The sequence below is a fragment of the Protopterus annectens genome, chromosome 2.part1 (assembly GCF_019279795.1).
Source record: "Protopterus annectens isolate FY-2018-M chromosome 2.part1, PAN1.0, whole genome shotgun sequence".
NCBI classification, from domain to species: Eukaryota; Metazoa; Chordata; order Ceratodontiformes; family Protopteridae; genus Protopterus; species Protopterus annectens.
This window is the reverse complement of record NC_056729.1, coordinates 331,831,201-331,852,465: the sequence shown is the minus strand read 5'-3', so window position 1 is coordinate 331,852,465 and position 21,265 is coordinate 331,831,201. Positions and strand designations below refer to the sequence as shown.

The 21,265-nt window shown below is 41.5% G+C and overlaps 1 protein-coding gene across 2 annotated transcripts in view; it reads right to left on the bottom strand.

The window, feature by feature from the left end:
* The window catches only part of SEL1L3 (SEL1L family member 3), a 1,757,172-nt gene that overhangs the window by 1,037,978 nt on the left and 697,929 nt on the right, over positions 1 to 21,265 (bottom strand). For both annotated transcript variants that reach the window (XM_044062158.1, XM_044062159.1), the window contains exon 6: positions 2,862 to 2,920. In XM_044062158.1, the coding sequence (XP_043918093.1) occupies positions 2,862 to 2,920 (59 nt within the window). The remainder of the gene's footprint in view (positions 1 to 2,861; positions 2,921 to 21,265) is intronic.

The window sequence follows — 21,265 nt, the reverse complement described above, 5'->3', positions numbered from 1 at the left end:
ACTAGCTCTATATTTTGAATGCAGATCGCTATACAGTGAGGATCGCAAAATCTAGCCTTTTCCTCACTACAGTGCAATCTCGGAGTAGGTATATATAATTTGCAGGTGTGTGTAATTTTTTTTATGTTTCTGCAGGGGCAAGCCCCCTGCACCCCACACACCCCCTGCAAATTATATATGCCAACTCAGAGATTGCAGTACAGTGAGGAAAAGGGTAGATTTCCAGATCCTCACTGTACTGCGACCTGCACTTCGAAATATACAGCTAGTTCGATGTTCTAAGTTCCGATCTTCTGCACTCTTGCTGTTGTAAACGTTCATTCTTCTCATCTCAGTTATTTAAATTTTGGTATTCTGTTAATTCAATGAACTAAAGTAGATCCATAATATATAAATATATATATATATATATATATATATATATATATATATATATATATGTGTGTATATATAGTATACATGAGTACATAGACATAAATGTATACTTGCACAAACATGCACACATGCATATGCAAACACACACACACACACACACACACACACACACACACACACACACACACACACACACACACACACACACATACACACACACACAAGCTCAGCTGGTGCCCTGGGCAATCCCCCATCTGGTGGCCCACAACCACAGCAGAACAACAAAAAAATGAAAGTCCTCCAAAGCTAAGAGTCAAAGGAAAATAAAAGTTCCTTTGGGCAAAGCGGTAAAAATCTATTCATGGCAGGACTTTCACTATCTGAAATACCTTTCAGAATCTTTAGCAAACAGCTATGCATGCACTGCAAGGAAATCATTTAAGCAACCTAGGCTGCAGTCACAGCTGCTTAAGTGAGACAGTTTGTTATCCAACAGGTTACAGACGGGATTATACAGTTACATTTTTCAATAATACAAGAGTGTGGAATAGTTCAACAGTCTTAGAAGTAAGTAGATAGGGCATCACCCTTTGATGTCCATAACATTAAGTAGACAAGGCCAACCCTTTACAAAGTCAACTTACTTGGGTCAAGGGCCTACAGGGTGCCAATATTATTATTTATGAGTTGTATAATAACACACTCAATGACTTTACAAATACTACTGGTAAGACTGACTGGTCTGTAGATCCCAGGTTTGGTGGTAGGGCTACTCCTGTGTAGACACACAACAGAGACTATTCTCCAAGCATCAGGAACTTACCCAATCAATAGGTTAAGACTGAAAGGGTTTAGAAGGGAATCAAGAAGGTATGTTTAGTAGTAATTTAGATACAACCTGGTATGTTGCTAGGACCCACAGAACTACTGATTCTGGTTTTAGAGAGAGCATTTAGTACCTGTTCAGAGGTAATTCTGGGGGACATGGAGACACAGAGTAAGTGGAGAAATACAGGGGGCAGAGTGAGCAGAAACTGGAACTAAATTTGTCTGCAAATATATCAATGATAGCTTCTGCATCAGAGGAGGGTTGGCCATTTCAGATCAGTCCTGATAAGTTCTGTGCAACACATGGCATTTTTCAAAGATTTCTAATACAGGTTAAACAAGTCATTGTGAATAACTTTGAAAGATGTAGTGGCATTCAGTGGATACCTGACTTTAAAACTATTGATCATATGTCTGAGTTCTTCAGAGACCTATTTAAGATAACATTTATAACAGGTACAGTTGAACTTAATCCCTAGTGTGAGAAGTTTATCTGTTTCTTTTATTGCGGAATTTCTTGATAACAGGGTTATACTATAGAGGCTTGTTTTTTAAATTAGCCATAATACTAATGAAGGATAGTAATGGAAACGTCAACGCAGGTCTGAAGGTGAAAGCAAAAGTCAGTGGCATAAACAGCTGCTTTTGTGAACGTGTCCCTAAACAGAAGGACAGAGCTTTTACATTTCAAAGGCTGCTACAGGAATGGCCTTAGAGAAATTCCTGAATACCGTAGAAATGGAAAGAGTTATAGGCTGGATTCTTAGGCAGAATATGACAGTCTAGGGGACACTTTGGGTGTGGAGCAGATAGGGCCCATACTTCAATGAGAATGGAACATCTAGACAGAGAAGGCACAATTTGTTCAAGAGAGTTGGCATTAATAAAGTTAAGGAATTGCTGTGAATATCTGTTGTTCATTGTACAAGTTACAATTTACCCACCATGACTGTATTAACTTCAAAAGCAACAGACCCCAACTGGTTGAGGTAGGTATCATGGTCAATGGAAGACACAGCATGGGTTCTATACTAGGCGATAATATGAAAATGGGATTTGTTTAGTGGTACTAGGACATGCAGAATTTGCAATAAAGAAATGCGATCCAGGCTAAATATTAATACACCCCCTCCAATGCCAGAGGGTCTGAGAGGATAACAGGTGCTATACCTACATAAAGACAGAGTACTCTCATTACACTGAAAACAAGTTTAGACATACATATATATATATATATATATATATATATATATATATACATATATATATATATATATATATATATATATATATATATATATATATATATATATATATCAGATGTCAGAAAGGCCTCAAGTTCAGGCATTTCCTTCTTACAAATTCTTATGAGATAAGCAGTGCCAAGGTGATAACGGGCTGGGTTACAATTTAAGCTAGGAGGTCTCGAGGATTGAGTTTACCAAAAAAGGGAGGTATGGGGGTAGAAAATGACTTTGCCAATGTACACAGGCCCTAACAATGCAAAGCAGGGAGGACTTTCAACCACTGGCAGAAAATCTGCGTGTTTACAAAAAACTGTTTTCTCATGTGATGCCAGTTCCGATATCTTGATGTTGATTGTGTGTTCATAAAACAGTAAAGTTATTAAATTAAAGCATCATTATCTTATTACTTACATATAAAGCAGACTTTGCTTTTCTTCCATATTTTCTCCGAGCCTGGAAGTAAATGTCATCTAAAAGAAGCAAATAATAAGCTTTAGTTTTACTGTTTTATTTAAAAACTTTATTCAAGATATAGTCTATGTTTTTCTGCATTCAGTTGTGTCATTTATTTTTTGTACCATAGGAAAGTAAAAGTTCATTTGGTGATTCTTCAACCACATCAACACTTGCAGTTATTTAACTGTTATAGTGAAATTCTATAGCTTATCAACCCTTTCTAGAATCCAGAAAACAGTGCAGAGTTATGCTACACACATATTATCCCTTAAGTGCACACTGAAGGATCTCCAGCTGTGGCAGAAAAGATGTAAGTAACCCAATGGTCAAGGTCAGAGTTTTAGTATTGTTGTTGATTAATGGTGTGACTGCATTATTACGACAAAGACAGATAAGGTAAAGATAAGACAAGGCTACAACTGTCAATTTTTTATATACCCAAAGTGGATTTTCTAAGCTAATATTTTTCAGGGCAAACCACACACTCGCATCATCTCAAAAGGTTTCTCTTCAAGTTATTGTTGTAAAATGTTAATTCTGTTTGTTTGTTTTTTTTCTTTTTATCACACTAAGGTGTTTGTAATACAGAATGACATTTTTTTCTGCAATTCTATGGGAAAGGTTATAAAAGATTTTTTTTTCTTAAAGATCAGTCCATTTGCAATGTGTCGTGCTTTTTTTGGACCTAGCAGCCTCAATGAACACTACCTTTATAAAAGTGGTACAGAAAGTCTTATATGTAAAGCCATGGAAAGAATTATCATGGAAATGATCAACAGAGATATAGCAAACCTGCAGACACTGGATCCAACCCAGTTTGGTTTCATCAAGGGCGAATCATGCCTACTCAACCTTGCCGACTTCTTTGAGAAGGTAACCAAAGCAATGGCTGAGGGAAAATGGTTCACACTGCTTGCCTTGAACTGGCCAAGGCATTAGACACAATACCCAACTCAAGCATTGTTGATAAACCCAAGAAGTTAAGTACAAACTCGTACGTCACCCAGTGGACAGCCAACTAGCTCACAGACAGGACCCAGGAAGTTAGAATTGGGGAGTTCACCTCTACAAAGAAGCCAGTCACAAGTGGAGTCCCTCAGGGATCAGTCCTTGGACCACTCCTTTTTGGCATTTACTTCTCTGAAGTCAAGGCCAATGTATGTGGTCTCTGGCTGATTAAGTTTGCAGATGACTGCAAATTACGAGCTGTCACTGAATCCCACACTGACACAGATGTTCTCCAGGAGGGGATGACACAGACAAACAACTGGTGTAAGAGCCATGGACTAAAACTAAATGCCAAGAAATGCATAATAGTATCCTTTGGGAAGTCATCCACCCCTGGTAACTATCATATTGACAACACCCCCCCTCAGAGTTGACCCAACAGTCAAGGACTTAGGGACATACATATATAGTAATTTAGCATTTGACCATCATGTGTCTACAGTAGTGAGGAAATCATTCTATGTTGCGCAACTTACAAACAAAGGTATAGCATCTAAGTCCAATGAAGTCATTGTTCCACTGTGTTCGGCATTCATCAGACCTATCATTGAGTACAATGCCCACTTTGGTATATACCTAACCAGGCATATCCAACAACTGGAACGTCCACAGAGGTTCCCCACTAAAAGAATACAAGGCATAAGAAAAATGTCCTATGCAGACTGCCTCAAGGCCCTATCCTTGTATTCTGTCTCCTACATGCTTTTGAGGGAAGATCTATGTCTGGCATATAGGACATTGTGAGACCCCATTCTGATGGACCTTCTGCATACCCACAAAACAAAAAGCACCAGAATTACCTGTTCTAAAGACTTAAACCTTGCTGTGATATAACTAGGACCTGCTAGAGAACAGGTATGTACAGTGGATATAAAAAGTTTACACATCCCTGTTAAAATGCCAGGTGTTTGTGATATAAAAAGATGAAACCACAATAAATCATTTCAAAACATTTCCCACCTTTAATGTGACCTATAACCTGTTCAATTCAATTGAAAAACAAACAATTTTGTTAGGGGAAAAATATAAAAAAAATAAAAAGCATACAATGTGCTGGTTGCATAAGTGTGCACACCCTTAAACTAATAATTTGTTGTGTGTGCACACCCTTAAACTAATACTTTGTTGAAGCACCTTTTGATTTAATTAGAACATTCAGTCCTCTTGGGTAGGAGTCTATCAGCATGGCAAATCTTGAGCTGGCAATATTTGCCCACTCTTCCTTCCAAAAGCACTCCAAATCTGTCAGATTGTTAGGGCATCTCCTGTGCACAGCTCTCTTCAGGTCACCCCACAGATTTTCTCTTAGATTTAGGTCTGGGCTCTGACTTGGCCATTTTTTCTTCATATGAAGCTAATTTTTTTTTTTTTGTTGATTTGGATGTATGCTTAGGGTCATTGTCATGTCAGCTTTCTAGCAGACGCCTGAAAGTTTTGGGCCAAAAGTGACTGGTATTTGGAAACGTTCATAATTCCCTTCACCTCGACTAAAGCCACAGTTCCAGCTGAAGAAAAGCAACCCAAAGCATGATACTGCCACCACCATGCTTCACCATGGGAATGGTGTTCTTTTGGTGATGTGAAGTCTTGTTTTTGCGCCAAACGTACCTTTTGGAATTGTGGACAAAAAGTTCAACCTTGATCTTATCAGACCATAACACATTTTCCCACATGCTTTTGGGAGACTTGATGTATTGTTTTGCAAATTTTAGCTTGGCCTGGATGTTTTTCTGTGTACGAAAAGGCTTCCATCTTGCAACCCTACCCCATAGTCCAGACATATGGAGAATACGGGAGATTATCACATGTAGTACACAACCAGTTCTTGGCAGCCTACCTGACCAGTTTTCTTCTTGTTTTTTCATCAATTTTGGAGGGATGTCCAGTTCTTTGCAATGTCACTGTTGTCCCATTTTTTTCTCCACTTTTTGATGACTGTCTTCAGTGAGTTCCATGGTATACCCAATGCTGTGGAAATTCTTTTGTACCCTTCTCCTGACTGATACCTTTCAACAATGAGATCCCTTTGATGCTTTGTAAGCTCTCTGCGAACCATAGCTTTTGCTGTAGCAGGCAACTGAGCAATTGTCAGACAAATCCTACTAGGACAGCTGAACTTTATTTGGGGTTAATCAGAATCTCTTTAATTGATGGCAGGTGTGTACTCAAGAAGACTGAATGCTGTAATTAAATCAAAAGGTGCTTCAACAAAGTATTAGTTTAAGGGTGTACACACACAACAAAGTATTAGTTTAAGGGTGTGCACACTTATGCAAGCAGCGTATTATACGTTTTTTATTTTTTTTATTTTTTCCCCTAACAGATTTGTTTCTTTTTCAGTTGAATTGCAGAGGTTATAGGTCACATTAAAGGTGGGACAAGTTTTGAAATGATTTATTGTGGTCCCACTTTTTTATATCACAAAAACCTAGCATTTTAACAGGGATGTGTAAACTTTTTATATCCAATGCAAAAATAAAACAAGTTACTGGTAAAAGCTCCAAACAAAGAAAGTATGTTGTCTCACTCTGGAAAAGCCAAACAATCCATAATGCAGTCCAAGTCTATTCAGACCAAGCACGTTGTTAATGTCCCACAAGAAAAAGGCAATGATATGTAAAATCAGGTTTATTTGGATCCTAAATCGGTTAGCTTTTTATATCCACTGTATCCCAGAGACTACCCCATTAACAGAACAGGCTCCCCATCCATATGAAGCATAGTTCCTCCCTAACCCAATTCAAGTGCAACTTGGACAATTGGATGGGGAACAGGAAATTCATCCCTGGTTTAGCACTTATGTCTCTAATGGTCACAGGCAACCTGTAAATGGTTCATTTCCAGGACCCTGCTTATAAATGTTTCATCTCCCAAACCCCTGCTTACACTCATCAAGGGTATCAGAACTTGTCAGAGATTTGGGATGAATGGCTAGGCTTAAAAAGACAATAGCCTAGTAAACACCTATGAACCTATAAGTAACTCTACGATTATCCTTAAAATAATAAAAAGAAAAAAAGAAAGAAATTACCATACTCATCTATGACTACAGAATGTCTTCACAATAACTCTGTTAACCAGAGCAAAATACTCATTTACTCCAGGTTTACTGTACTTAAAGTCTTCCTCTTTTCTTTATGAAAACGCTTGGAAACAGGATGACATTCTGGAATGTATGGGAAGACTGTTCAAAAAATCAAGCCCCTCCACAAAGGCAACGAACAACAGGGGGAGAAGCCTAAGATGATAGTGACAATAATGACAGTGTGCTCACTGCATTAATATATAGGTGGGATGCACTTTGTGTAGGCATACAAATACATACAATGTCCAAGGAAGGTTCATCAACACAGTCTACCTAACTAGGCAAAAAGCAAAAAAACACTCTCCCACTCAAAAAGTAATCCTAAATTCAGAGGACTAGCATAATTTTTTTTTAGAATTGTTTCTTTCGTGCACCACTTTAGATTCCCATAGAGGTTAACACAACAACTTCAGTGCTAAATGACAAAAGTTGCACAGTCTGGTTCATGCATGACTTAAGAAAGTACAGTTGTGTAAGTAAACCTAACATAACAATATATGTTTGAATGATCATGGCTGCGGTAGCCTAAACTGTATGCGTCATATCCTGCCAAGGACAATAACAGTTGGCGAGCTTCAAAAGTTTCAGGGCACCTTCCAAGCAGTCAAACCATTAGGAAGCTTGAGCTGTGCTCTCTAACAAGATAAGTTTATGAAAGTTTGAGTACCACATCCTTCAGAGCTTTCATGCCAACTGAGACAGGGAGGCTGAGCCCTGAGGGGACAATGCTAGGCAAAACAAAAAATAAATAACCACTTCCTGCCATAAATAACACACAAAAAAGCATGGAAGATGGAGGGAGAAAGGGAGCAGCTACTGCAGCAGTGATCATTCAAAAATTCACTGTTGTGGTAAGTTTACTTACACAACTGTACTATGGTCATCACATTGATCAATGCTGCAGTAGACAGCTATTTTGGTAGATTACCCTAGCTTACTAAATTTGAGAGGTAGAAGAAGAAGAGTCCAGGAGCCCCTGAAGAATGGTCCTATCAAAGCCTGACCTAGACCTAGAGAAGGAATCAAGCTAATAGTGCTTTGTAAATGTATGTACAGAGGACCAAGATGCTGCTTCTAGAATACTTCTAGAATCCAACCCTTTCCACAAAACCATAGATGAAGCTAAGGCCCTGGTAGAGTGGGCCTTGACTCTGCCTGGAACAGTTATGTTGTAGTGAGTATAACTAAAGGTAATATCCTTAGACAACCATTTGGAAATAAGTCTGTTTTGATACAGGTTTTCCCTTCTTACCGACATAAGAAATGAACAACTGATCCTAAGATCTGAAAGATTTTGTTCTGTCAAGGTAGAATCTGAATTGTGTGCTGACTTTGAAGGTATGGAGTATCCTTTGTCTCATTTTTCAGTTCAGGAAACAAAATGGGGAGATTGATAGTTTGGCTTAAAGTAAACTCGGATACCACTTTAGGTAGAAATAAAAGATTAGTTCTCAAAGAAATCCTGTCCCTGAGGAAAATGAGACAGGGTTGACTCACCATAGGAGCTTGCAACTAAGACACCTTTCTTGCAGAGGTCAGAGCAATCAGTAAATCTGTTATCCATGTTAAGAACCTCAAGTTAGTCAGGTTAGCTTTGCTCAAATAGAGCAAGTCTTTAGCTTCTCTAACACAAAATTAAGATCCCAAGGAGAGGCCACCAGTTTTCTTGGAGGCCTCTTAAGCCAAATCCCTTTCACAAACATTCTGACATGAGACTGCTCTGAAAGAGGAGGATCCATGAGCATGTTTGCTGAAATGGCCAATAAATGAACCTTGATGGCAGAGTAAGAAAAGCCATAAGATAATAACTCACACAAATACATTAAACCAGAGAACAACAAGCCCAGTATGGGTGCTGGTTATGTTGTTGACACCAACTAGAAAACGTTTACATTTGCTAATATATGATTTTCTAGTAGCAGGCTTTCTTGTCTTCATTAGTACCTGCTGCATGTACTTAGCAAACAGGTACCTAAAGGGAATTAAGACTATATCATCCAGCCAGTCAAATTAAGTTGTTTGGGGACAGTGTATATCAAACACTACTGGTCTTGCGTGAGTCTATCTATTCTGTGAGAAATCCTAGCCATCTCCAAAAGAAAGGGAAACCAGGGTTACCTGGGCCAGAAGAGAGTCACCACAATGATCTTGGGGGATTCCTTCTGAAACTTCAGAAGTACCATGGATATCACTGGAATGGATGGAAAAGCATACAGAAAGATTCTTGTCTAAGGTAAAGAAAAGGCATCTGTCTTCCAGGCCTTGTTGCAAGGAGTACTGGAGCAGAATCTTGCCAGCTGATTGTTCAGAGAATACGCAAATAGGTCTACTTCATTAATCTCCCATAGATGGATCAAATCTTGGAAGATGTCCCCCAATCTAATTTCTATTCATGAGGGTCTGCCCTTGTCCTCTTTAGCTTGTCTGCCATACAGTTTTGCTCTGGTGGAACGCAGGGTGCTTGTAGAATGAGATTGTGCTGTGAAACTATATCCCAAGCTAGCATCGCTAGCCTGCAAATGGGGTACAATTGGGTTCCACCTTGCTTGTTGATATACCACATGACTGGTACTGTCTGTAACAACTTGAAGAAGCCTCATGGACCAAGTAAGCTTGTCTTTTATATTCAAGTGCTTGCATCTCTCCTTGGTGTCCCACACTCCTTGCACTTGTATCCCTCCTAAAACTGCTCCCCAAACAAAGTCAGGGGTATCTGTGGTGCTTTTGAACAGGGAGGGAGAAAGGGAGGCCTGGATTTAAAGATATTTGCTGTTTCCACCAACGGATTTTCCTTCTGACAAACCCCAACACTGGGACTTGAAAGGACAAAGGATATTGGTGCTGGGACCAAAGAGATTTCAGATACCACTGTATCTTTCTCATGTGAAGTCTTGCCAGGGATATTGTGAGAATCATAGATGTCATGAGACCCAAAATCCTGAGGTATTCCATTGCAGTGACTCAAGTCTGAGTGGAAAACCTTACAAATAGATCTAGATATAGTTCTATGTTTTTTTTTCCTGTGACAGAAAAAGTTCTTTAAACTGAGGTGTCCCGCTAACACCCCAGGAATTTAATCCTGTGTGAAGGAGTTAAAAAGACTTTTGAATGTTCTCTTGGAATCCCGGCTTGTGTAAGAGACAGAAGCACAGCTAGTTCAATGAGCATCCTACCCCTCAGCCATTATTATAAATAAAAGCACTTCACTGTAATAAGCCAATAGCTACATTGTAAGCAATTGGCTTATAACAATTAGATCTACACCTCCCCAGCTCTTCCACTAAAAAAAGTTCAATTCATTGAAAAAAAAAAAAGGATGTTCCTTCTACTGGCACATCAACCATATGGCCAGATGCATGACATGCACCCCCCCCCCCCCCCCACACACACACACACACACACACACAACCATTCAGGTCCCCTTTCTGTGTCCTGCTCAAACCTTTCTTTCAACATATTTTAATTAAAAAAGAAAATACTTTTTTTAAACTGTAGCAAACTGCTTCCTAGAATTGTAGCAAACAGTTGCTACAATGTATACCTTGCCTACACAGAGCACTACAGCGCTCATGTTTTAGTTTAAAAAAAATATTTCTGTTTAAACTGTAGCAAACTGCTTGTTGCAAATGTAGCAAACAGTTATTACAGTTTATACCTTGCCTGCACAGAGTGCAGTTATAGCTCATTGCAAGCTATGGGGTATCCACATTTTTCCATATGAATATGACTTGCTTCTCTTTGAAGTGTCTTTTTAAAGTGTGAGGAATCTCTCACTTGGGTGCAATGAGCTATAACTGGAGCTAGACACTTTGTCAACATTCTTGGTGTAGTGAATTGTCAAAGGGATAAAGCAGAGAACGTATAGTGTGATCCAGACACACAAAACATTAAAAAACACCTGTAGTCAAGATGGATAAGGAAGTAATGATAAGCATCTTTTAAATGTAGTGCTGCCAGGAAATTTGAAGGAGAAAGAAGAGGTAACAGGTTGTGAAGTGGCAGCATTTTGAACTTGGGCACTATCACAAACAGGTTTAGGAAAGAAAGAAAGAAAGAAAGAAAGAAAGAAAGAAAGAAAGAAAGAAAGAAAAAGAAAGAGAAAGAAAGAAAAAGAAAGAAAGAAAGATCTGGAACCTGTCTTTCCTTCTTTTACACTAAATGCATCCTTCAATAAAACCCTTTCCCCATCTGGTAAGGAGGAACTGGTTCTATAACTCCTTGGGATGGCATATGATGAAGGACAGATGTAAATAAACAAGTCTGGTCTGGTGGATGAGGGATTACTTCCTGGAATTAAAAGTTATGTACTCAGTATAACTAGGCATCTGTGTTGTCCATTTTCATTCTTTCTCAATGAATGTGTTATAGATCCTATCCTTGGATCCGACTCGCCCACATGCTTCAGACACTGGATCCAACAGTCGAGCTCCTCCCTATACCCATAATGCCCTAGTTCACACCAGTATCTCAGATTGAGTTTGTTGACTTAAAATCCCCATTAAGAAGTTAGAGAAGAGGACAGATAATAGAACAGGGCTCAAACCCGGAACTATAGGTTCCCATAATAAAACCAACAGGTCACTCCAGAAGATTATAGGAAGGGGATGAAAGGAAGTGAAGTTGAGGAAGAATGAAAATGGACAATACAGATGCCTAGTTGTGGTGAGTACATAACCTTTAGATCTGATGTTGCCCTTTTTCATTCTTCCTAAATGAATTCAACAGAGTCCCCAGCTAAGTGAATTTTGGGTGATCCTCATGAAAGGATATTCCAGAGCACTGCTGAACCAAAGGCAGCTCTGTTTCTGGAGATTAGGTCCAATGTGTGATGAATAACAAAGATATGAGCACTGGACCATGTGGCTGCTGCGCAAATGTCATCAATAGACATTCTCGACCAAAAAATAGATGACATGGCCATGGATCTACTTGAATGGGCTTTAGGCAGTCTTGGTAGAGAAATTCCTTATTGGGAATTGAGCCAAGAAACATAAATAGTTATCTATTTAGCCAAATGTGACTTTTAGATATTGGATAATCCAGTTGACTTTTTGAGAAGGAGGCAAACAGCTGGTCTGACTTTTTGATTTCTTTAGTTCTGTGTAAATAAAAAGTAATTAATTGTCTGTGCACATCCAGAAGATGTAGCACATATTCTCCTCTGAAAAATGTGGATAGAAAACTAGTAAATGAATGGATTGGTTAATGTTAGATTCAGAAGCCAGTTTAGGTAAAAAAGAAGGGTTGGTTCATAAAGTAACCCTGTCTTTATGGAGAATAATATAGAGTCTGTGATGAAAAAGCCTGGAGTTCAAAAATCCTTTTGGCAGAAGTGATAGCTACTAAAAAGACCGTTTTCCAAAAAAATAAGTTATGTACTCACCATAACACGTTCCATGTATGTAGTCAATCTCGCTGAACATTATTACATGTGGGGTCGGAGCCAATCCTCGGCTCCGACTCGGCCGCTTAGAAAGCCTGAAAATTTTTGACTGGCTCCTGGCTAGTAGGTATCCCATGGTGCATGCACACATTCCCCAGATCTTGTTTGCTACTAGTCTATCAGAATAAGACAGGAAAAAGGACAAAGGTCCGAAAGAATAAACTGTAATAAAGGCGCCCTTATGGTATAAACCACTGTGGAAAAGGAAAAACTGTTTCCAGATCCTCCAGGAAGGGGGGTGGTGGGTGGGCTCATAATAATGTTCAGTGAAATGGACTATATACATGGAACATTATGGTGAGTACATAACTTCTTTATGTTATGTAGTCCTATCTTGCCTCCATTATTACATGTGGGACAGCGTCCCGAGTATCTTGAATGGGTGGTTCACTGGAAAATACTCCTGAGTACCATGGAACCAAACTAGGCTCTACCCCTGGAAGTTAAATCCAATTTATAATGAGAAATGAAGGTATGATGGGTAGCCCATGTTGCTGCTGCACATATATTATCAATAGGTGTTCTGGCTTGGAAGGCAGAAGAAGTAGAAAAGGACCTGGTAAAATGCGCTTTGACTTTAAAGGGTAACTCCTTTCCCTGAGAACTGTAAATAAAGGAAATACAACTAGAGATCCAGTTCGATAGTGTGACCTTGGACACTGGCAAGCCCATTCTCGCCTCAGCAAAAGAAACGAACAGCTGCTCTGATTTTCTAAATCCTTTGGTCCTGTGGATATAGAAAAGTACAGTTGTGCACACTTACCATAAATGTAGATGTTCGAGTGTATTCACTGTTGTAGTCATTACATTTGGGTTATCCTGCTGGCAGGCTACCCTCAGTCGGCCTGAATTCCAAAGTCTAGGTCTGGCATCGGTTGCTGTCACCTCCTCCCTGACGTCAGTGCACCAGGGGTATATAAGATGCAGCCGATGCCATTTTCTTCAGTTTTTCTTTCCCCAGATGTCAGGTGCCCCCAAAAGGGAAGGATAAAAATATGCCAATAAAACATGCATGCACCAAAATATATTATACCTTCATCTACAAGCAAATACACCACATAAGTTGTATAGATTAGAGAAGTGCAGATAAGTTGCAGCAAAGATATGGGGGATGGTGGGTGGGTAACCTGGACTGCAACAGTGAATACACTCGAACATCTACATTTATGGTAAGTGTACACAAATGTACTATGGTCTTCGTGTTTCACTGTTGCAGTCATTACACTTGGGTTGAATCCCAAAGCTATGGTTGGGAGGCTGGAGCTAAATAGCATTAGGAGCGGCTATGAGGCCCTGCAGAACTGCAGTGGCAAAGCCTGCCCTGGATTTAGAGTACAGTGGTAAATGATAGTGCTTTGTAAAGGTGTGCACTGAACTACAGGTAGCAGCCTCTAAAATGTCTTTGGTTGGTACTCCCCTGAGGAAGGCTGCTGAAGTGGCTGCTGCTCTGGTTGAATGTGGCCTAATGCCCTTAGGCACTGGCTTGCCATGTTGTGAATAGCAGAAACGAATGCAGTGGCCTATCCACTTTGAAATAGTCTGCTTTGAGATAACATTTCCTTGTGATCCTGCAGCATATGCCACTAGTAGTTGCTCTGCCTTTCTGAAAGCTTTGGTTCTGTTCACGTAGAAGTGTAGCTGTCTGTGTATGTCCAAAGAATGCAGAATTCTCTCCCCCTTATTCTGTGGGTTTGGATAAAAAGTAGGCAGATGAATAGTTTGGTTAAGGGCCACACTGGACACTACCTTAGGCATAAATTTTGGGTTTGTCCTCAGAGAAACCCTGTCTGGATAAAAAATGATAAAAGGTTCCACAGCCATGAGTGCCTGTAGCTCTGAGACTTGCAGAGGTTATTGCTAGGAGCAGAGCTGTTTTCCAAGATAAAAACTTTATATCAGCTGTAATGGCTGGCTCAAAAGGAGGCAGGGTGAGTTTTTCCAAGACATAACTGAGGTCCCATGCAGGTATTGGTGATCTCCTTGGCGGCCTTAAGTTTTTGGCTGAGGTACTGCCTTAACAAGGGATGAGAAAAGATTGGTGGCTCTGTATTGTAATGAGCCGAAATGGCAGAGGCATGAATTTTAATTGATGAAAAGGATAGGCTCTTGTCCAGCATCTCAGTTCAGTATTGCAAAATCTGAGGAATATTTGGTACAGCTGTGTCAGTTCCTTGTGCCTGGTTCCAAGCACAGAATCTCTTCCATTTTCCAGCGTAAGATTTTCTGGTACTAGGCCTTCTGGCCTCCAAAATGACAATGCATTACAGCTTTAGTGAGAGGCACGTTTTGTATGATTACATTATCTGCCATGCTGCCAGATTTAAGGTCTTTAGTTGGCTGTGCAGGATCTGATTGTTTTGTTGGGATAGTAGATGAGGTATCTGAGGCAAGGTCCAAGCCGGGCATTGAGACAAGTTCCTTAGGATTGGATACCAGTACTGGCGGAGCCAGTCTGGGGCAATCAGTATCATCTTTGGCTTCTCTTGTCTGACCTTTAGGAGTACCTTGGGGAGGAGAGGCAGTGGAGGAAAGGCATATACTGCTAAGCTTTTCCAGCTGAAAGATAGGGTGTCCACTTTCCATGCTTGTCTGTGATAAGTCCTTGTGCAGAATCTTTTTGGTTGGTAGTTGTGAGGAGAGGCAAATAGATCTATATCTGGGCATCCCCATTTCCTTGTTATCATGCTGAAGACTTGTGGATCCAATTTCCACTCATGGGGATCCATGAGGTTTCTGCTTAGTTCGTCTGCCAGAGTATTTATCTTTCTTGGCAGGAATTGTGCCTGCAGATGTACTTGGTAAGTCAATGCTGTGTCCCACAAAGTCATGGCTAGTCTGCAAAGGGGGTAAGAATGAGTTCCTCCCTGCTTGTTTATATACCACATGACCGTGGTGTTGTCTGTCTTTATCAGTAGTTGTCCCAGATAAAGTAGGTCCTTGGAGGCTGTCAGGGCATTTTTAACAGCTAGCATCTCTTTTTGATTGAAATGTAGATGCATTTGGTTTGCGGACCATGTTCCATAAATACATCTTCCTGCCATGTGGGCCCCCCAGGCATAATTGTTAATGTCTGGCTGTCTGGGGGTAAAGTGAATGGCTGTCCCTTGTTCTGGTGACAAGCCTTCGCCCACCATAGAAACTCCTGTTGCAGGCAGGGAATGAGGGTAATTATTGTTTCCAGGCATTGGCAATGTTGAGTCCAAACACTTTTTAGGTACCATTGAAGTTTCCTCATATGCAGTCTCACATATAGAATTAGTAGAATGCAGGATGCCATGAAGCCCAAAGCCTGCAGAATTTTTCTTGCAGATAACTGGGCCTTTGTTGCCAACAGGTTGAAATAGGTAGTCAGTTGCCTTTGTTTGTCTGGCGTGAGATAAGCCATCTGGGCAGTTGTATTTAAACTTGCACCCAGGAATATTATCTCTTGAGAGGGTACTAGTTTTGATTTATTTTCGTTGACTGTGTACCCTAGACCTGTTAGAAATCTCTTTACAAACGCCAGATGCTGTAGTAGAATGTCCTTGTTCTCTTGCTTGAATGAGGCAGTCGTCCAAGTAAGGATATATTTGTATTCCTCTTTGTCTGCAAAATGCAATTACTGGTGCCAGGCACTTTGTGAAGACCCTTGGCGCAGTAGATAAGCCAAAGGGCAGTGCAGAGAATTGGTAGTGCATTGAGCCAGCTTTGAATATGAGGTATCTTCTGCATATTTGTCTGATTGGGACATGCAGGTATGCCTCTTTTAGGTCTAAAGTCATAAGCCAAGCCTTCTTGCCCAGCATGGGCAGATGTTGCTGTAGAGTCAACATTTTGAATTTTGGTATATCCATAAATGTGTTTAGAATAGATAGGTCCAGTATTGGTCTCCAGGTCTTGTCCTTTCTTGGTACCAAGAACAGTCTTGAATAAAATCCTTGTCCCTGCTCTTGCTCTGGTACTTGTTGAATGGCCCTCATGTCCATGAGGGATGAGACTTGCTTTTGTGCCTCTGCTCATTGATGTTTTGGCAGGTCTGGCCAACCGTTTGTCCTTGGCAGGGTATGGAAGTGAAACTTGTAGCCTTGTGACACTATGTCTAGGACCCATTTGTCCTGGGTTATGTGCCAGTTTTGAGAAAAAAGTGCTAGTTTTCCCCCTAAAGGTGCTGCCAGAAGATAAGTGCTTGGTGCAGGCAGGGGGAAGTCATTGGGACTGTTTCCTGTACGGCTGTGATTTGTCTTCTCCACTTTTGGAGGTAAAAGCACCCCATTGTTTAGACCTGTACGAACCTTGGGGCTGGGATCTGCCTCTTGCGCATATGTATCTGCCCCTTTGTGGTCTGTCTGACACTGGAAAGGACCAATTCTTTTTGAGCCAGTGCCTGCTAAATCTTGGAGGCTGAACCTGTAAGAAATCCTTAACCGTTTGTCCTCCATTTTCTTTAACACCTCTTCTGCTTTAACACCAAACAAGGTATCATGCTGTAATGGGGCATCTAATAATTTTGCTTTGACATGATCAGGCAGATTTTGTTCCTTTAACCAAGCATGCCTCCTGATGACAGAACCCGTAACAGCTGCTCTGCAGGAGGCCTCCAAAGAATCAAAACCACATTGCAAAGTATGCTTTCCAACTTGTTCAGCTGCATGCAATAAATCCTGCATTTCTTTGTTTTCTGCACATTCAGAATTTATCAACATCTTCTGTTTAAGCAGTGACATAATATATTGCTGATATTTGAGCATATGAAACTGACAATTTAAAGCCTTTATACCCAAGGTAGCAGAAGTGTAAATCTTTTTTCCCCATCTGTCCAATGCCCTAGAATCCCTGTCAGAGGGGTAGAGTTTTTTGCAGTAGAAGCCTTGACCCCTTTGGGACCCTGAAAGATAGTTTCTGTGTCAGCACCAGGGTTTTTGAAAAATAATTTATGAGAGTCAGGAACCCTGTAGTACCTGTCCGGCTTAACAGGAGCTGGAGGTAAGGAGTCAGGGGTCAGACTGGACTCTGAAAATACATCATCAACAATGTCTAACACAGGTGGAATAGCTAGGGGCCTGTGTTGTGGTAGTAAAAGGAAGTCTCTGAGCCTTTTCTTAGATTCTGAAAAATCTTGGCTCTCCCAGTGGAAATGCTCCCTCATGGTATGCAAGGTTTCCCCAAAAGAGTAATCCTCAGGAGGAGAGGCTGAAGGGATAGATTCTTCAGCATCAGAATCCTCATAGGGAGGAAGAGAGTATTCCTGATCAGAAGAGGAATCAGATGAAATGGAAACCTGATCTGAAGATTCATATTCTGTCTCTTGCCTAGGCCTTTTATCAGGTGGGGGATGAGAACCCCTGATCAAAGTAATTAAGTCTTAGGCCATTTTGAGCATCTGTGTTTTGGGCATGGAGGCCTGTCCATGAGGCTGTTGTACTTGTTTCTTTGTCTTTAAAGGTGCTTTAGTCTTTGCCTTTGAAGCTGAAGTCGTTTTAATGTATAATTGAGTAGGTCTGAAAACACCCTCAGAAGCCGATGCCTGCTCAGCGGCTCCGGACCCATCTGAGGGAATAGTCTCCGAAGGTCCAATACCTTGAGCTTCCAGTGGCCTAGTCGACTCCACGTGGGAGTCAGTAGCGGCCTGCGGGTTGAAAGTAGTGGGTGTCAGGGGCTGCAAAGGCGCCTCACTGTGAACCGGTGAACCGGCGACTGGCTTAGAAGAAGCCTCGTCATCGGTTTTGGACCTCGGATGCCTGTCCTTTTCTTTTTCTTTGCGTTTCTTGTGAATTCCGGTAGTCGGATGGCTATCCGACGACATGGTATAATTAAATCTTCTGCCAAAATAGTGTAATGCAAAATCATACCGACGCTTAATAGTGCGCTGGTTAAATCTAGCACAAAACCGACAACTAGCAACATCGTGGTCAGGGCCTAGGCAAGGAATACAGTAAGAATGAAAGTCCTTATGAGGTATTTGCTTCCCACAAGAAATACAATTATTAACTTTTTCTGACATCGGTCTGGGGCAAGAAAAAAATTTCCCCAACGGGGTACTTAGCTTTTAATGAAGACTTCGGATATGAAATTCGAACAAGAAAATCTCAGGAGTCGGCTGACCAGCACTTGCGAACTGCTTATGCTTCGGGCACCACGCGGCAAGAAAGACTGAAGAAAATGGTGTCAGCTGCATCTTTTATACCCCTGGTGCACTGACGTCAGGGAGGAGGCAACAGCAACCGACACCAGACCTAGACTTAGGAATTCAGGCCGACTGAGGGTAGCCTGCCAGCAGGATAACCCAAGTGACTGCAACAGTGAAACACGAAGAACATCGCAGTTGCCTATGCACATCCAATTGGTGGAATGTATACTCTGCTTTATTGGTGTGACTAGGGAAGAACACTGGCAATTCAATTGTTTGGTTTAAGTGAAATTGAGATCAGACGTTAGGAATAAAGGAAGGTTTGGTCCGGAGAGAAACCCTGTCTTTGTGAAAAATTAAATATGGAGGTTTAACTGATAGGGCTTGTAATTCAGAAACTCGTCTGGCTGAGGTTATTGCTACCAGAAAAAAGAGTCTTCCAAGACAACAATTTCAACTAACAACTATGGGCTGGTTCAAAAGGTGGAGTAAGTCTAGACAGGACTAAATTCAGATCCAAAGGAGGAATGGGGTCTTGCACAGGAGGTCTTAACATCATGGAACCCCTAAGAAAAGATTTGCACAGTTTGTGAGACATAAGACTGGAATCATCAATCCCCACATGAAAATTAGATATTGCTGCTAGCTGAACTCGGAGTGTAGCAGCCCCTGAACCCTGGTGAAAGAGTTCTGAAAGGAACTCTAAAACAATAGTAATGGGAGCTGTAAATGGATCAACTTCTCTGTTGCGTGCCCATATAGAAAATCGCTTCCATTTACTGTGATACAATTTTCTAGTCGAAGGCTTGTGAGAAGAGGTAATAATATGGGTTACAGCTGGAGACAGATCATGAAGCCTGACTAGTGACGGAACTGGAGCAGCCATGCTGTCAGTTTGAGAGTGTGGAGACTGGTGTGAAGAGAACCCGACATGTGTGTCAGGAGGTCTGACACTGGGTCCAGAGTCCATGGATAGTCTAACAGGTGAGGCCTGAGGAAAGGGAACCAAATCTGATGAGGCCAGTAAGGAGTGATGACGATCATCTTGTTTCCCAACAACATTGCTTTCTGTATGACCTTGGGAATGAATGGAAAAGGAGGAAAAGCATAAAGGAGTCCCGGGGGCCAATTGTGGACGAGTGCATCTCTTGGAGACTCTCCCGGAGGGGGGATGAGAGAGAAAAAGGTGCTGCATTTGGTGTTGATGGGGCTGGCAAAGAGATTGCAGCAGGGTTGTCCCCAATGGTGGAAGATCATACAGGCTACTTTCTGGTTCAAGGACCATTCGTGAGGTAACAATATTGCCCTGCTTAGCTTGTCCACTGTCACATTGGAAGTCCCCGGGATGTGCATTGCAGTGAGAAAGCATTGGGAAGAAATCACCCAATTCCAAACTTGCAGGGCCTCTTGACATAAGGGGTATGATCTGGTCCCCCCTTGTTTGTTTAGATACAAGACCACCGACATGTTGTTGGTCTGGATAGCTATCGTCCCTACAGGGAGAAAGTCGTGAAGTGCTTGCAATGCTAGAAGCACCGCTCTCATCTCTAGGACACTGATATGCAGATGGGCCTCCTGATCTTGCCATGTGCCTTGGACAGTCCTGCCAAGATAATGCCCCCCCCCCCCACCCTGAGAGGCATCCATGGTCACAGTGGCAATGGGTTGGTGCGGTACAGAGGGAGTCCCTGTGGTAAGATGACATGGTTGAATCCACCAGTGTAGATCCTTTTTGCAAGAATCTGTGATCAGAATCTGATGATGTAGAGGCAACTACTGAAAGGACCACTGGGATGACAGGAGCCATTGGAGTATCCTCATATGTAATCTTGCTAAAGGTACCAAGGTTATGGTCGACGCCATAGTTCCGAGGAGCTCCAACAGCACCTTCGCTTTGAATCTTCGAAGGGGAAGTATCCTGTAAATTGGTTGCACATGATTCTGTATTCTGTCTGTAGGTAGTCTGGCTGTCATAGCGACTGTGTCTATGTTTGCTCCAATAAATGTTATAGATTGAGTGGGCAAAGTAGAGGATTTATCCCAGTTTACAGAGATTCCCAACTGGGAACAGAGCTTGACTGTGGAATCTCTCGACTGAACTAGGCGATGCCTGGTGGTGGCGGTCAAGAGCCAATCGTCCGGGTTTGGAAAGACTTGGATTCCCTGACACCTCAAATGAGCTGTGAATACTGCCATGCACATGGTGAACACCCAGGGGGTTGTGGTGAGACCAAAGAGCAGCTCCCGAAACTGGTAATGATTGGCTCCCAGCCGGAAGCGTAGGTAGCTCCTTGATGCTTTGTCCATCATTATGTGGTAGTAGGCACCCTGGAGATCTATTGAGCACATCTGTCTCTCCTTAACAGAGGGAGTATGGATTGTAGAGTGACCATTCGGAACTTGGACTTCTTTACATACTCGTTTAACCTGCTGAGGTCTAGGATGGGTCTTCAGTCTCCTGTTCTTTTTGGAACTAAAAAGAACCTGGAGTATGTTCCAAATCCTGTCTGGTCTGTTGGGTCCTTCTGGATGACTCTTTTTAATAGCAGCTTTTTTATCTCTATAGCTGCTTGATCCCTGTGTTTGGGTGGTACATCTGGGATCCTTTTGGGAGGGCGTGGTGGAAGGGAAAAGGGTACAGAGTATCCTCTGGTGCTAATGTCTTGTACCCACTTGTCTCAAGTGAGATTTAGCCATGCTTCTGGGTACAAGGACAG